The 17,276-nt window shown below is 39.7% G+C and overlaps 1 protein-coding gene across 8 annotated transcripts in view; it reads right to left on the bottom strand.

Moving 5' to 3' along the window:
• Positions 1–17,276, bottom strand: part of JADE3 (jade family PHD finger 3) — a 64,530-nt gene that overhangs the window by 4,499 nt on the left and 42,755 nt on the right. For all 8 annotated transcript variants that reach the window (XM_058854612.1, XM_058854569.1, XM_058854559.1 and 5 more), the window contains 7 exons: positions 16,087–16,244; positions 14,032–14,222; positions 11,678–11,889; positions 9,032–9,199; positions 3,283–3,399; positions 2,348–2,821; positions 473–590 (listed from right to left, as the gene is read on the bottom strand). In XM_058854612.1, coding sequence (XP_058710595.1) covers positions 473–590; positions 2,348–2,821; positions 3,283–3,399; positions 9,032–9,199; positions 11,678–11,889; positions 14,032–14,222; positions 16,087–16,244 — 1,438 coding nt within the window. The remainder of the gene's footprint in view (positions 1–472; positions 591–2,347; positions 2,822–3,282; positions 3,400–9,031; positions 9,200–11,677; positions 11,890–14,031; positions 14,223–16,086; positions 16,245–17,276) is intronic.

Below are 17,276 nucleotides of genomic sequence, written 5' to 3'. Positions count from 1 at the left end.
CTGCGCTGTTCATGACATGCACAGGGCACATGAGAACAGCAGTGATTCCCACCAGTCACTCATTCTCTTGCCTGAAGGAATCAACTACTAGCAGCAGGCAGAAAAGCCTTCTCAGCTGGAGAACCAACCAGCAGGGTACAGCTTGCTGTGGGGAACCAGTGCCATAGACCAGCAGCCCAACAGTGCAAAAGCCTAGAGATCACCACTGGCTCATTTCTGCTATCTGGATGCCACAGTGATAAGCAAGAGGCATATACCAGAAACAGCCATAAAATAAAGAAATATTCAAGTAAACATTTTAAGCGATTAAAATGTTCTCTTTGTGTTGCTGCTTTGATTGACTATGTACTTGAAGAAAATTCTTAAAGGCATTTTTACATGTTAAAAGCACTATTTAGGAACATAAAAAGAATACACTGCTTTAGTTTAAATACAGGCAGGATTTATAAATATTTTACATGTATATGATTACCTGCAGCAATTTCCTGATTAATGAGTTGAACTTGCAAGTTGAAGACCTGTTCATGTACTTTACTGTGGGACAACTTCAGTTTCTCTCTCCTGCTTACCATGTAGCAGAGATTTCTTACCTATGGAGGAATAACAGGACACTTAACAGGCAATAAGAAAATAAACCCAGATATAGTTTAAAAAGTGCATCAACAACAAAATCAAAACATGCAAAATCCCTTGTTAAAGTTCTTGTGAATATAACTGAACATACCTAATTATGCATTAAAAATATGTTCAGCCTGGAGAAGAGAAAGGTCTGGAGAGACCTTACTGCAGTTTTTCCCTATATGAAAAGGGATTATAAGAAAGACAGAGACCAGAGGCTGTAGTGACAGAAAAAGAGGTAATGTTTTTGAACTGAGGGAGGGCAAGTTTACTTTGGGCAGAAGGAAGACATCGTTAACAGTGAGACACTGCAACAGTTGCCCAGAGAAGTTGGGGAGGCCCCCTCCCTCAAGTGTTTAAGGCCAGACTGGATAGGGCTTTGAGTAACCCGGTCTTGTAGGTGTCCCTGTCCATGGCAGGAGCGTTGGAACTAGATGGTCCCTTCCAACCCAAACCATTCTGATTCAGTTCCACATAATTCTACTTTTACTACTTGTTTTAGTTAATAGCAACATTTCCACCTAAGGCAATAGAATAAGAAGAGACAGTGAAAGTTCTTGATAAACACCAGTAAGGGCTTTTAAAACACAGAAACAGCATAGGGGCTGGTTGAAAGGTATCTGCCAAACACACTTTCCCCAGCACTGTCATCTGTTCAGAACTGGAATCTACCTAGAAACAAAATTCCAAGATTCCCAAATTTATATTTATCCCAAGATATAACAGTTACATAATCTTGTGGCACAGAAGTTCAGAAACTTGGAGACAGGCATTTAAAATTATGAAACACCTCCACTCAGAATAAATATATCAATTTCAACAAAATCTGGTGCAAACCAAATATTTATCAAACAAAAAGCTTGACATGGTCTCTTGAAAACTAAAAAACAATCCACCCCCAAATACCAACCCTCCATGTGAGGTATGTTATGGGTTTTAAGTTTTTTTGTAAAGTAAGCTTCCATATCAAAAGCAGTGCTGGAAAAGATCTGAGATTGATTATGACAGATTCAAGACAACAGTTACACTGAGAAGTGCAAATCTCAGCTCCAACAATCTTCCTGTATTTTCACGTTGTTCTCTCTCCAATACTGTTTACCCTTTTCTTACAACGCTATTATCTCTCTTCTGATTTTACTTCCCCTCTCCTCATCACATCTATTTTATTTTATTACCTTTTTTTTACATTCACTGCCTACCTCTAAGCACTTGAAAATTGTGGGTGACCCTACCAACCCAACAGGCAGCCTCCAAGTGGTAACAAGTCTTACTCTTATTTTTTGCTTAATAAAAGCAACAGTTTTTTTCTCATTTAAACTCTATCACTAACTAGAACTACAGTGGGTCAAATAAATTTCCGCATTTTTTTTAACATTTATTCAACTGAAGCTGAAGTCATAGAGTCAATTACCAAATATGTCCATTGTGCACAGAATTATGCATCTTAAAACACATAAAGGAAGTCAGCAAGTAAGCATTTAAGCAAGTCAGGAAGTATTCCTGTCACATCAGACCTTTCACTGGACTGAGAGGGGCAGCTCTTGTAAGTCTCTCCAGAAGGCAGTGCAGCATATCAGAACACTTGAGTTGAAGCCTTACTTTTTCTTTCTTTTTAATTATTATTTTTTCAATCATCTCACTTTGCTTTCCCCATTCTCACTCTCATCCACAAACAAAGATCTTGTTCACCTGCAAATAGTTTTTCAAAACTGTACAAGTTAATTCTTACCCTCTCTAGGTCCTGCCTTAAATGCATGAACATCCTCATGCGAGTATGAATGCTATCTTCTTTTGGTTGCACCAAGCCATTTTCTTCATCCTCCTTGGGAGGAAACAATGGTTTGTTAAAGTTACTTTTTCGCTTTAATTTCCAGTAATTGTAGATGAAGTCTACAGCAAGTTTAGGAAGGCCCAGCTCTGCTGCAACATCTTCCACTTTTACTAGTGAGTAAAACTCTTCTTCCAGCTCTCGGAGTTTTTGGGCTCGCAGGCTCGTTTTCTCACTCTCTGTTTGCTTCTGCTCTGACACGCTCTTGGGGTGCTCCTCAACATCAGGCAGTGAATTCTGCTTGTTCTTGCTGTGCTTTAGACAATACGACTTGAACTTGACCTCATCCCCATCATCCAGGATAGTCTTCATCTCTAAACTATGCTCAAAGGCACAGGTGACATGAAAGGCAGTGATGCAGCTTTTCACAGAACACTGCAGACAAAGTAAAACAAAAAGCCTCAATTACTAACAGTAACAGCAAACCAGAAAAAAAGGACATAATTACCTCCACTACATGAAAATCCATCCCTGCCAAAACTGATTTCCTACACGTTCTTAGAACTATTGATTCCTTTGAAATTGGTATTACCCAATATAGCATTTTCTTGTTTGCAAAGAGCGTTCAATGGAAGGGGTTTTCTGTCCATCTTTGATACACACAGTAGTGGCTCTGAAACGTCTCAGCTTTATTAAAAAGGTGGCAACCCAGACTAATTCTTAATCTCTGTCTAGTAAAATAATTTGATAGCAAATGGCTTTGAAGAAGTAGACATCTATACAACAGCAATCTCCATTGTAAAGCATCTCTGAACACAGGAAGAACAAAATGCAAAACCAAAACTGCCCTTCTGACAGATTCACCCTTGCAGAGTCATTATGGGACAAGTACATACCTGAATGCAAGCACCAGTTTTCAGTTTGCATAAACTACACACTAGAGCCCATCGACTTGGTGGAATGTGAGACACCTTTGTGATTGGCTCCATCCTTTCTGGGCAAGCAATACTAACCTATAAAGAAAAAAAGCAGTGCAGAAAACAGTTATCAAAGGAAAAAAAAACCAAAAACAAACCACCAAGCTCTCAATATATACCAGAAGAAAGCTATCCATTCATTTCTCTTCCTGCAAGATCTCCATGTGCGCATACTTCTCAGAAAGGGACCCCAAAAGATCCCACATGCAGACAATAGTGTGGAATACTATTAGTTTAACCTGGTAACTCAAAGCTGCAATTATTCAAAATATTTGAGGCATCTACAGCACACCCTTGTTACGAACCAGTGTACTGGTTCCAGCCAGGACAGGGTTAATTTTTGCAGTAGCCAGGAGGGAGCATGGTTAGGACCAGAGGTTATTCTACACCAGCTCACATCATTTTCTGAGAGTGGGGGAAGGGCTGTCTTCTGGTCAGGTAAGTGTGGTGTGAAGACAGCAGTCGGGTAGCACTGGCTCCTTCTGCTACTGATATTGCAGCTCTTACTGTTTGTTTTCCTTTGTTTTTCTTATTTCATTGCTGCTTCCAGGAAGTTGTTCTTATCTCCGTCCATGATCCTTACCATTTGTGCCTCCAAATCCCCTCTCCAGCCTTCTGTAAGGGAGGTGGGAGTGGTGCATGATTTGAAGTGTTTCAGTGGGAACACTGAATTGGAGAATACCATTCCTAAACCACTACCAGTTGAGAGACTGCAGAAAATGATATTGAAGTTTATTTCCATTCCCTCGTGGTTTTGTTTTTCCTCTGTGCTGCTTTCACAGGTTTAACTTAAAAAGTGCCAAAATATAAGCCCATCAGAACAAAACAGGAACACTTTCCTGAAAAGTTCCTTCTATAAAATCCCTAGATCTGCTACAGTATCTGCTTCTGTAAACTCAAGATTTGGGACAGAGCCAGATCTTTCAGTCAGCAGCCAGGAAAAGCCTTGCTTCCCAGATCTGCTTCTCCATGGAGCACTCCCACTGCAAGAGATAATCCTAACACACTTTCCTAACTATGGACTGTATCAAATATAATTTGAGAAAAAATACAACAAACTTCTCTTATTGCAAAGCAGGATATATTGTCTTGTGCTAGTTTTCACAGACTTAGTCTGGATGATAAATTTGTCTCTGGTAGACCAGATTATAGATAGTACTAAAAGAAAGGAAAAAAACCCCAGATATAGACAGGATAGCTTTTCCTGTTCTTCGTTATATTAACTTTCACATAACTATTGTGATAGAAGTTTCTCAGTTGCCTGTTGTCTATATAGGGAAATGAGGACTTTCCTCTATGATCTGGAAACCAAAACAGATATAGATATATCTGCAGGAAAACCTGAGCCTTGCCTGACAGGATTTATCTGAGCACAGAAATGAAAACTTTGCCAGCTCTCTGACTAACATGCAGAACTGGGCCAGTATGGCACATGGGAGAAGATTTCAGTGGGATAACTGTCCCAAGAACATGTGTCCAAGAGCTTGGATTTTTCCACTTCTACAACACTTTTTGAATTTAGCAGTTGTGTGCCTTGGAGAGCTACCTGGCTGAACCAAAACCACAGTGCTGATACTAGCTAGGAAGCTCTCCACACTTTCTGAAAACACATTTGAATAGAGCAGACCTGTATTTCCTGTGGTGGGAATATGGACTTCTTCTCAAAGGGTCAAACTTAAGAATTCAAAGAAAGGAGGTTCCTAGGTCATGCTCCATAGCACTGGAAGGCCAGAAGAAAGCTGATGGCTTAAAAAAAGCAGTGAGGGATGAGATTTGAACAACATTTACTTTCTTTTTCTAGAAAACTGTAAGAACATTACAGTAATTTTCTTGGATTAACTCCACAGTAAGAGACACCCAGGAAAATCTGGGTTGCATGAATTATTTTAACATGTGATAATTAAACTGGCAACTTTACAAGAGCCAGTAGACAAAGCTGAATTTCCTAGCTTCATATATTCATTCTAAAACATGTTTAATCCCCAAGTATGGAAAGCTTTGCTTCAGCAGACCTCCCCAGTGAGGTAGACTAACCCAAAGATAGCAGTGCTAAGTCACAGTTGCTATGCTGAGAATATTTTTGCTACTCTCTCCTTATCATGCATTGCTTTAAGGATCATTTAAGTAGGTGGAAAAAACAGCCTTGCAAGAGATTACTCGGTTCGTCATTTCCATATTAGGAAAAAAAGAGTTGACCAAAAATTTATGAATTAATGACAAATTGTCTCAAATAAGATAATGTTTGTTACAGTACTTCCCTCTCTGATCTTCCAAGTGCAAACCTCCATCTTCTGGAATATACTGAGGTCAACTGGCTGCATGGCATTTCCAAGTCTTCATTAGGAAGACACTTAGATGCTTCAGAAGGTTCAGGTTTTAAAGAAGAATAGTCCGGCAACACATGATGCACTCATGAGACAGATGTGCTAACAATTTAACCTCTTGTGGCCTTCCTATAAACGGGTGGAAAAGTGACATGACTGGAATGCTGGAGTAGTTCAACAAAATCATGGTCAGCGCTCTTCAATATCATCGAATGTAGCTTTTGTGCTTCCAAAAGGCAAGAGCCTTTCATGTCCCTAACTTGACCATGTTCAAAACAGCTGGTTACAAGTTGCACACAGGTATTTCTGAAACAATACTGTACTAAGATTGACTGTTACCACTACAGTGAGAGACAAGACTTCCCTTAGGAATTAAGGGTTGTGTCAATGGGTCAGGCTATCTGTATTCTTTTCAAAAACAAACCAGAATCTGCAATGACTTTTCTGGAAACTGAGTAATATCAGCTTTCCACTGGGCTTCCCAGCCAGAGCTGGGAATTGACATAGAGCTTTTCCCTGTCCCTCTATGCCCCCTTAAATGTTCTCCCTGCTTCTTCCCCAGAGGGGACTCATAAGGTCAGGAAACATTTATATTGGAAATACTGTTCACTCAGCTTGTAAAGCTGACTGTTGATATTACCCCACTTTGTAAAAGCACAGAGGCACTCACAGAGTCAGGTGCAATTTATTAATACTGGCCTTGTGCCACCTGCATGTTTCTGCAGAGAGGAGTCAAGGCAAAGACCATTTGAACTTTGCTGCTCACAAGGGATCCAGAGAGCAGAGGCAAACTTTTCATCCCCCAAGAACTCCCATTCCAAGGCAGAAATGATCCATCTGCCATAACATGTAGTCATTTTCTCCATTTCTTCACCTTGCATCAGGTTACACCGTGACTATACTCTGAAGAAGTTCTTTGAGTGGGAGAGAGTGAAGACAATGGGTTGTTGAAGCCTATTATCTGCAACTGTTATGCATGTGATCAATCACCCTGCTGTCTTCTGCTTCCCTGCTAACCAACAGCTGCACCAGTGCACAAGGATCTGCAGCAGTGGCCGGGAAGGGCAGCCCAGTGGCTTGTGCACAGTCACTCACAGGAGCCGCTCAGGACGGTCAATTGTATCTTTCCTCTACAGACGGGGGAGTGTACTGGAAGAGGACCTGCCTGTTATAGGTTATCTAAGGCAGAGAAACACCTTGAATTTCAAAACACTCAGTACAGGTTTTCTAGTATCAGTGTTTCCTTTTTCTTTTGTTTTGTTTAGAAGAACACCTTTCAAAAAAAAACATGAAATAGACCACACACGTACACTAAAGCAAAGGCAGAAGAAAAACAGGATATAAACCAAGGAGTACACTTTGGAAAGTAAAAACCTTCAATCGTTCCAGTCAAGGGAGCAAAAAGAAAGCCTTTAAATACCATTAACTCACAAAGAAGGCAGGGAAGGAAAATATTTTAAGACAGTGCTGAATGAATTAATGCAGGAGAATACCTGGCACAATTGACTGCTACAATGCTAGACTACACTTGGTGACTCATGAAGTCTCTTTGAACCTTTTGCCACAAGACACAGACATATTTATAGCTCCTTCCTCCCTGCTTTCTGCTTTGCTCCGTTTTGTTAGGGCCACAAGAGGAAATACCAGTGACTTTATAATTCATGTTTCTTTTAGGAAGGTCCAGCATGCTAGTACCTTGGAAGAGAAAAAATAGATATATGAGAATACACATTCTCCCCTAAAGCATCCATCCCTGGCTCGTCAAACTCTACGTGTTTCTTGCCCCCTGCAGCACATAAGGCCACTCCAGACAGGAACTGACCTGCCATTTTAGTAGAGATTTACAAAGGGTTTTCCTGGCTTCTCTGGTAACGGAATTGTTTTATAAGTGACTACACACAAGCCGAAGAGAATGGATCCGAGAGGTATTTCCCATGCCTGCAGGTATCTGCCACCTCTTCACTATGACTGACATACTTGCATTGGTGTGGAGAGGAGGAGGTATCCAAAACCTAGAATCACTGAATGGGCTGTGGAAACAGCTGGATCCAAGCTCTCCCACCCTGGGTATCCCCCAGCAGCTTCTCTTCCTCCAGAGCCAGAGGGAGATGGGCAGGCAAGAAGCCAGCGTGTGCTTCCTGCCCGGCCACCATCTCCTTCCCAAACCTCACTATTCCTCTTCTGCTGATGAGAACAGCCAGGCAACCACATGCAGAACAGACCTCTTAGAAAAACCAGTCAGCTCAGAGCCAGGAAAGCTTCCAGTCAAGACACTTCATAAGCACAAGAGAAGCGATTTTTAGAAAATAAATATTTTTTGTTTTTTTCCTCAACTTCTCTCTCCTCAAAGGTGAAAGAGATGACAGAAAACACAAGTAGGCCTAAAAGTGCAACTGCAAAGAAAATTTCCTTAAGAAGAAGACATATACACCTGAGACAACTAAGAATTACACATTATATCTGGTTGCTAAGTCAAAAAAATACAAACCAAAATCTTAGTATCTTCCTCAAAGTTGTGCACACATTAGGCCTGTCTGTACTTGAGAGCAGAAGATTTAGAAAATACCGTCTCCTTGATTTCATGGTGCTGACAGATACGGCTACTGTCTCACATTAAACCACCCACCATAATGGATTTGTGAATCTTACCAGAAATAAAACATAAATATTCCAAGTACAAAATTAAACACAAACTCCATCTACACCTAAGTGAACTTTCTCTTTTACTGAACTACACTGTGATGCTAAACTTGATTGAAAATGGAGGAGGAAGTGTAAAACTTCATTATGAAACTCTCCGTAAATGCTATGCACAGATACATCAAAAAAGCTTTTACTTATAAAGTATATACAACATGGACATAAAAAATTCTCATCTCCCCACCATTCAGAAAAATTTTAACTCAAAGAAACTTTAACTACAAACCTCAGCTTACATCTTATAGAAATAATGGAGTGCAGGCAATCTTTAAACAAACAAAACTCTGAAAAAATGAAGATAATCATGCAAATTATACATCCATCCAAGCACACAAATTCATCCAAAAATCTGAGAGACAATGAACCTGCAGTTTTAAGATACAGCTCTTAAACAGTAATACATTAGCCCTTTCTAGCAGATCACAGATACCATAATGACACCAAGAAGTGATTGCTGAGTAAATGGAGGTGACAAAGTGACTCATTAATAGAATACAAGTCGAACTCTCACCCAGACTTCACAGACTGAGCAGGCCTATCAGAATAAAACCCAGTATTATGTCAAAGACCTAAAATCATGAGAATGTATAAAGGCAGAGGATGGAACAAGAAGGAAGAAGACAGGAGAGAAATTAGGGTTTTACCTCTGGAATCCAAAGAGCACAGCTCACATGTGCCCACTTGGTGCCTGTCCTGGTAGCTTTCATGGCACCTCCTCTTTTGGGACAGAGGAGGCACTGAGGATGTATTCCCAGGACACAGGTGCGACACAGCCAGCTCCCTTCAGGTACTTTTAAGATTCCATAGCAAGCCTTGGAGAAAAACAGGTATTGGAATCATTGTGCTGAAATTATTTCACACACAAGCATTCACATTCACACAGAGCAAAGCTTTCAAAAAGTAAAGGCAAAATCTGGCCTTCACTTAATCTGCTTGTGATTTCTTTACCTTAAAATAAGTCAAGTAATCCAAGAGACAAACAGTCTCAAAAGCAATAGTTTTTACACCTATTTATAAAACTTATCAATTGGGACTGTGCAACAGCACCGGTGGTACAAACCTTCACTTTTGCTTTTATTGACTTTAAACTTTCTGAAGTATACAAAATGGATATTCCTTTAAATTAGCTTCTGTATCTAATACTTTCTAAAATAACAATTTCCTACTGCTAAAAATGTAACACTCTTCTATTTAGATATGAAGGGGTATGAGCTGTTTGGCTGAAAAGAATTTCCTGCAATGTTTGCAGTTACAGTTCTGCGTATTTTTCTTTACATATTTATATAATAATGCAACAACAATTACAGCATATACTGGAATTAAAAGATGCTGGGTTTTATGCCCATTTCCCAAGTATTGAATTTAACCACATGGAAAATTAGAGATTTCTTAAGTTTTTCTAGGTTTGAGAACTAAAGGAAAAAAAGGAAAATTAATAGTTTGATTTCCAATTCAAATTCCTCGTGGTAGTTAATGGAACCACTGGTGGATGCTGCTGTATGTACACATCCCCCCTATCTCCATGAAGCTGAGCATACCTGAAATCAGTGGCTGTCATCAAGGTCTAATTTCACTCATCCACTCCAAATAAAAGTTTTATCAAAAGGGTGGATATCACAGGAAATCTCGTAATTTCTAACACTATCTCTGGTAATGATAACATTAAAAGACTCAAAAGAACAGGATCATTAGTTGTAACCGTTCTTTCAGATTAAATCTAGTAAAATTCTTATACTTGCCTTCCTAGCCTTCTGCTAATAAGATCTGAGTATTTAATATTAAACATTATCATAAAACACTGTACATTTATGTCAGGCTTGTAGGGAGGGGGACTTTCCTGAATTAAATGTGGCAAGACTGACTTAACCTAAATCTTTTTTTGATGTGACAACTCCTGTAAAAGCCCAACAGGGGGAGCTGCAATCCAAATTTTACAAGTGTTCTACTCTCCGGTATATTCCCAGCAGAATTCTTTCTGCTACTAGAGCAGAAGTGGCATTACATCTAAGATTGTATCTAGGGTTTTGGAAACGGACTGAAACTATTTTCTAATTTTAACTGATAAGCAAAGGACGCCTAGACCACTGAAACAGTAATTTCACAACATGTTTGAGGCAGCACAACATGGTACCATGAAGGAGGAATTTTCTCACACTCCTCCTCCCCTCCACCTCCAAACTGTGTGATGACAAAGACCTGAGGCTACTTGTTGAACCAAAGCTGATCCAGATCAAAATGCGACAAGCTGTTGTTATAGTTAGGATTTGCTCTAGCCCAGACACACTCCAGTTTGTTTCAGGCAGATCCAGGGCAAGGAGGCAGCAGACCATCAACTCAAGCTCAGCTGTCAGCTGACAACCATGAGCCTTTGACTGCAAATCCATCATTACTCCTTAACAGGCACAAGCAAGACTGCAGCAGGCAGCCCAGCTGCCAGCCACATTCCTGTCCTGGCCACCTGGCCACAGCCAGCTCAGGCTCACAGGCTGCTTCACACAGGGACTCAGGTCCAGAAAGCAGCCAGGCTGGAAGCCAGCCCACTGTGAGCAGGAGGTGACAGGTCTTTTTTCAGCCAGATATGTTTTCGCAATATTACTTGCAGTCAGTACAAAAATACATAAAAAGAAAGAATTTTCTTGATCTCTTTTCAATTTATAGCAAAACTCCCTTCCAGAACAGGATGCACAAAAACCACAGGATTCATACCCTTTTTCTGATTATAAGGATACCTTTACCTGACTATGCTGAGCTCAGGCAGTGCAAAGTCTTGGCTACATCTGAAACACTATAAATATGAGCACCACTCAGACTGAGACCATGGTTTTTGCAGGTGCTGATGGCTTCTGAAAAGGATCACTTTGTTAAAGTGCCTACATGTGGTTCCAGATCGACAGTCTATGTCTGACCAAGTAACTAGTCAGCAAAGAAAAAAAAAATAGCTCTGAAACAAATGATCTTTAGATTCACAAACAGGCAAACCAGTATTTCCTGTCCTGTTTATCTTCAAAAGCAGATTTAGTAATAGAGGAAAAAATTATTTACAGTTACAGAAGAAATAGCTGCATGTCCTAAAAACACACTTTGCATTTCTGCTAGACTGTGGCTGTCCACATGCTAGGCCACTTAATCTACTGTAATTATTAGAGTCCAAAAATTCACCTCAGTATCGCGCCACCATATGTAGAAAACCGCAAAGTCTTCCACTTAACATTTAAAACCCATTCGAATTCCACACTTGCCTGGATAAACTTAGACCACAGGATAGTGTCAACACTTCTGCAGGCACTAACCTGATGGACACAAATATTACATTTGTCACAGAACACCATGTCATTCCCATCTTCACTGTCTGGGGACCGGCACACATCACAGATGACATCCTCATCATATTCGATACCCAACCCCTCTTCAGTCTCGATGGCATGATTCATATTCTCATGACAGTGCCGCTCCAGCACTTCAATTGTCTTTTCCATTGTGTTTTCATCCAGGAGCCCACATCCTACAACAGAGAAAGGGTAGGGCAATTAGAGGACAGTCAGATGCTTCTGACTGAGTCAGAGAAGCAGGAAGAGAAACAAGACAATTTCTAGCAACTAATGGAGTAGACACAGCATCTAAAAATAAAAATAGACAAGATTTTTCACTCACAGACCAATTATAACATTGTTTTATAAATATGAGCAGAACTACTGCTTGAGTAAAAATTTCACACAAACCACAAGGTTGCACCTGGAAGAAAACACTGCAGCATAAAAGACAGCAGTTGCTGTAACTGCTGGCTGCTCTCATACAACCCTTCCTGCACTTCTGTAATTTTACACAACACTAATGAAATCCAAAAATCTCACACTGTGTTCTTCTGAAGACTAATGCCCTAGGAAATAAAACTTATGAAGAATACTTCATATCTTGTAATGATACAGAAATTGCCCTAAGTACCTCTAAGTCCACTGTGATGGAGTGATCAAAGCACGATGATCATGAAAAGTGCTTTTGCTTTTATTTTTCTGATTTTTTTTTAAAAGGTAAAATGGTAGATAAATATACTGTTGCAATCCATACTATCTGTTCACTTGAACACTACACATGCTACATACACTCACCACTAATCAAACTTAGCATAAGCAGTACCACGTAAAAAGTATTTGGTATGAGACCGGCCCTCAGTTTGCAGCTTCAGGACATGCACTGTGTAAGAAACCCTATGGTGTTCACAGCTACAAGCCATCTCCAAACTGCATCTTGTCAAAGTCCTTGCTCTAAAATGATCATGATGTTCACAGCTTATGATTTACTCAGGTCTTTAAATACTGGGATATTCATGTAAAATTAAATGCAGAGGCTAATATTTTAACTGAGGCTACTAATTGTGACTCCTTGTTGCAAACAATAAACGGGGAGAGTTAAAGAATTCTCTCCCATGCCCTAATACTTTCTCATTGCCTGAATTAAAAGAATTACTGAATCATTCAGGTGGGAAGGGTCCTACAGAGGGCTTCAGCCTCTGCCTGGGCTCCAAGCAGAGTCAATAGGAAATCCAAAAAAGGCTGCTGCTCAAGAGATACATGCAGTCATACCTTGAAAATCTCCATGGATGGAGATCTGCCCCCTTGAAAAGCCTACAGCTTTTGCTTACAGCATTCCTGTAGACCTGGGAAGTTTTTCTCCTTTCTTCTACTTATATGCAAGCTTTGGCACTGGAGCTCTGTTCTGAACTCCCTACTTCACCAAACCAGTCTCCCAACACATCTACCCATTTTCCTGAATGTATAACTGGAACTTTCTTGTGCTTGGAGGACAGCGTTCTTAAAGTCCTGATAGCTCTCTTCTGTAATTCCACCCTTCAGAGCTGCCTCCCAGATCCCACCCAGTTAGCCAAGTAGAAATGTGCTGTCCTGAAGTCCAGGACCAGAAAAACTACTTCCCCTCCTCACTCCCCTCCAGATCTCAGTCACTGCTATTTCACTGCTACTACAGACAATGCTGCCATTGATTATCACTTCTCTACAGGTCCTTCCTATTTTATTAACAGCAAATCCAAGAGATGCCAACCTGTCCTTCCTAAAGGACATCCAATCAGCAATGGCAGAATACTAGCCACACAGACTATTCCACCACAATTCAATTATTCCAGTGATAATTCCAATATTATTTTCTATAGCTCACTCCCACCCATAGATCTCTATACCCACAACTTGCATGGCAAAATAAAGTTTACTTAGCTGATTTTGATGGGCTAACATGTGTGAAATTTAATTACTCTGTTAAGAACCCAGCATGCAAGCTCCTCAGAACTCTGAATTTGTAGATATGTTCCAAGTTCAAGAAATGGAAACATCTGCTTTCCCTACATAAAATCTTTAACTTTTGAAGTCTTAAAATTAATTCCACCTGGTGTGGACTTCTCTCCTGCCTCAGTCTGCAGAAGTTGCAGATGATCTTGGATGTCAAGAAATTTTAAAATATAAAATATAAAACATTAACAGTAAAGAAAAGTAATTACTTTTTAAGTTCCTGTTTATCTTAGCACTTCCATTCAATTCTCATTCAGCAATCTTTAAGAGAACTTACACACTAGACCAGAACTCAAACAGCAGAAATGAAGTGCAGCTTTTGAAATGAGAACATGTTGTGGAATTACCCATTTCTGCAAGCTCTTCATTTAGTTCCTGGAGCCAAAAGATGTCCATGTCATCCAAGTCATAGCGACACACAGATTCTGCTAGTTCCAAAATGTTGATGTAACCTGGTTCTGTGGGTTCTTGGCTGGAACAGTGGATGTATTTCCTGGGTCGTGTATACAGTACTTCTTTCACTTTTTCTGCTACAACCCTGTGAGCGAAAAGAAAAAAAAGAAATACTTACAGCTTTTTAAGACCCATCCTTGAAAGACATAAAATATTTGCTGTAAGTGCAAAGAAAGCTGGGGCTTCACAGCCAGTAAGTATAGTCAGCCTAGGGAGACAGGATTCTGTAAATGTAATTTTTTTCAGCCAAAATGTTCCAATTCCATTACTACATATACAGAACCCTTTTTTAAAATGTAAGCCTATCCATATGATTTCTATAACAAATGCTACTAGTACGACAAAGCAACTTTCTGAAACCCACAGAAACTATTATGCACAAAAGCAATACAATCTTTGTCCTATATTCTTTCTAAATGACATAAGGAAATCTTGCCAATCATGAAAATACCAATCTCATGAAAATACCACGTTTTCCATGAAAGTTAAATTTATTCTACTGTAGTGTCTGTGTGTGTGTGTGAAAAGCCCTTGCTCTCTATTTGGGATACTCAGTCTACCCTTATTTTGTAAATAACACCTTATCCATGTTACAAATACATTATTTTTGTTATGCAAGAAACATTCTGATGCCAAGCAAAAATGTAAAGAGGAAAAGTCATCCAAGAAGCAAGAGAGAAAAAGATTTGTGTTCCCAACCTTTCAAGTATTTTTGGAGATAAAACTCAGTGTTTGATTGGTTTGATTTTGGAATGGAAAGAATAATCTGAAGTAGATAAAGTTCAGTCTTTCTCTGAATTCAATGCAAAAAGCCCTACATGTGGAAGGAAGCCAGAGAGTTACAGAATGGAATAGTGCCATGCATGAGCAGCTCTACATGCTTTCTGGAGCCGACCCTCCACAGGATAAGGAAAAGATAAAAACTCTGGAAAATAAGACAGCAAAGAAGGAGGAGGCAGTTGTCAAGCTGTATCCCACATAATTGTGACTGGACAATGTGGATTATCAATGTTAGCACAAACAATATAGTTCTGCCATTCTTCATCCCCCTTCACCCTGCTCATTTTTTCCTCTAATTCCCTTGTGAGCCTTTATTTTCCCTGGTCCAGCCAAATCTATAGCAATTTTTTCTTCTAATATAATACTGCTGGTATGAGCTGCAATATAGTTATTCTAATAACTTGGTACTGACAATAGCCTCAGTGGAAATTAAATTATGCTGGTTCAGCACTTTCACCAGACAATTCATTAATCTTTGTCTTGAAGACCACACTGGCATTAACCTTTCTGTGTTGAAACATGCTTTGTTTCTACCAGGAAGGGTTGCAGGACTACAGTGCTATGTTTCCCTAGTCTAAATAGCCTGTGAGAGAACAGAAGATTCTTTATCTATCTCCAGAATCTGAGATCACTGAATTTCTATAATGTTAAGCAGCCAACTGTGGTGAGAGAAGGTAGAAAGGGTTAAAACATTGAGAATAACCAAAACTGGATTACATAAACAAATGAGTAATTTTACCAGGTATCAGTGATTACCGAATGCCTAGTGTAGGGATTATATGCCTATATCATCATGCTGTGCAGGGAAACCTTTCAAGTAATATGCATAAGATATGGGTTTATTTTTAATTTATTCAACTCCCCATACTCAAATAAAAAACAGCTTTTAATCCATAGCACCATGTGACTGAGGAAAAAATATCTTTTTACATTCACAATGTAGATACTGTAACAGCATGCAGACAGAATGAGATCTGGACTGAAGTGCCACAGAAATGTTTTCTAAATAGGCACTTATGTGGTTCAAGAACATGTCTGAAGGCTGCTACACTGAAGATTTAAACATACCAACAGAAGAAAGCTGACTGCACTTAGACAACTTGGTTTTGAGCAACTGTCTTCTCTCAGTTGCCATTTTGTGCACATAATCCACATCTGATCACCAATACCTGAGAGAAGGCTGTGGAATAGTTTCTGGACTGGCTGGAACCTGAACCCCTTTCTCCCATTCCTGTTTCCACGTGTCCGCGAAGACGTAATACTCATCAGGGTTGACATGGTGAGAATCTGGGAGTTTCATGGCACTAATGAGATCCTTGCGGAACACCTGCAGGAAACACAGAGTGCAAAGATGTATTTGAGAAAGAGCATAACACTTAAGAATGTGGCAGGTATTTTTCTTACCTACACTGAACAATGCATATACACTGATAATTTTTTTAAAGAATATCAGTACAAACATATCAATTTGAAACTACCTAGATTATTAAATTTTGGTGTATCAGGTACAGTATGATGAGAAGTTTACACTAATTCAAAACCATGCTACTGCCCAAAGGCTAACCAGAAGGAAGAAGGTTTTTACAGGTAACCAGAGAGAGGAGAAAGGAAGCCTGCCTCTGATTCAAGACTCCTGACCGTATTTTCAACCAACTTATTGCCAGTCTGTAGGCTGTATCCAAACATAGATACAAGGTAGGATATCCTTTTCTTTCACTCAGTTCAGCTACTTTAAACTGTCATATTCATCATGGGCTACAAACAGTTGCCATGGCAAAACTGATGGATAGGCACTTGCTCATTTATTAAAACCACTTGAAGTTTTATTGGGTGGGATCTCTGAGCTCAAAGGCAAACAGCTGCCTTTGCTGGAACACAAGACCCGTGTTGCTCTGTGTCTAAGCAGTGATGGACAAAATCCAGCCTCAGCATCTTTTAGGAAACCTATACAATGAAGCAAACCATAGTGGCAGATCTCCAGCTGTAACACTTGGCTCCAAAGAGTTAAGTTGTTACAAGCATGCAAACATGATTATCAGTCATCTCAGAGCTTACTTAATATCTGTCAACTACAGGTGCGTGCAATTTAAGTAAAGGGCATATGTATCCTCTCTGGGTTTTTTCCTCCACTGCTACACTGCACCAGCTTAATGTTCACTAAAGCAAAACAGGTACTGTGACTTGGTTTAAGGGTGACATTGCAACTAATTAACTGTATTATTGTAATGAGAAATCAAATCCCCAGAGGGCAATAAAATGAAATGGAAAATATCCTTGCAGTAAGTTGTGACAGGTTCAACTCTCTTCCCACTAATTCAGTTTTATAACAAGAGAAGTAATAAACTATCATAGAGCCCAG

Source organism: Poecile atricapillus, chromosome 1 (assembly GCF_030490865.1).
Source record: "Poecile atricapillus isolate bPoeAtr1 chromosome 1, bPoeAtr1.hap1, whole genome shotgun sequence".
NCBI lineage: Eukaryota > Metazoa > Chordata > Aves > Passeriformes > Paridae > Poecile > Poecile atricapillus.
The sequence above is the reverse complement of the archived record's forward strand: the minus strand, read 5'-3'. Positions and strand labels throughout refer to the sequence as shown.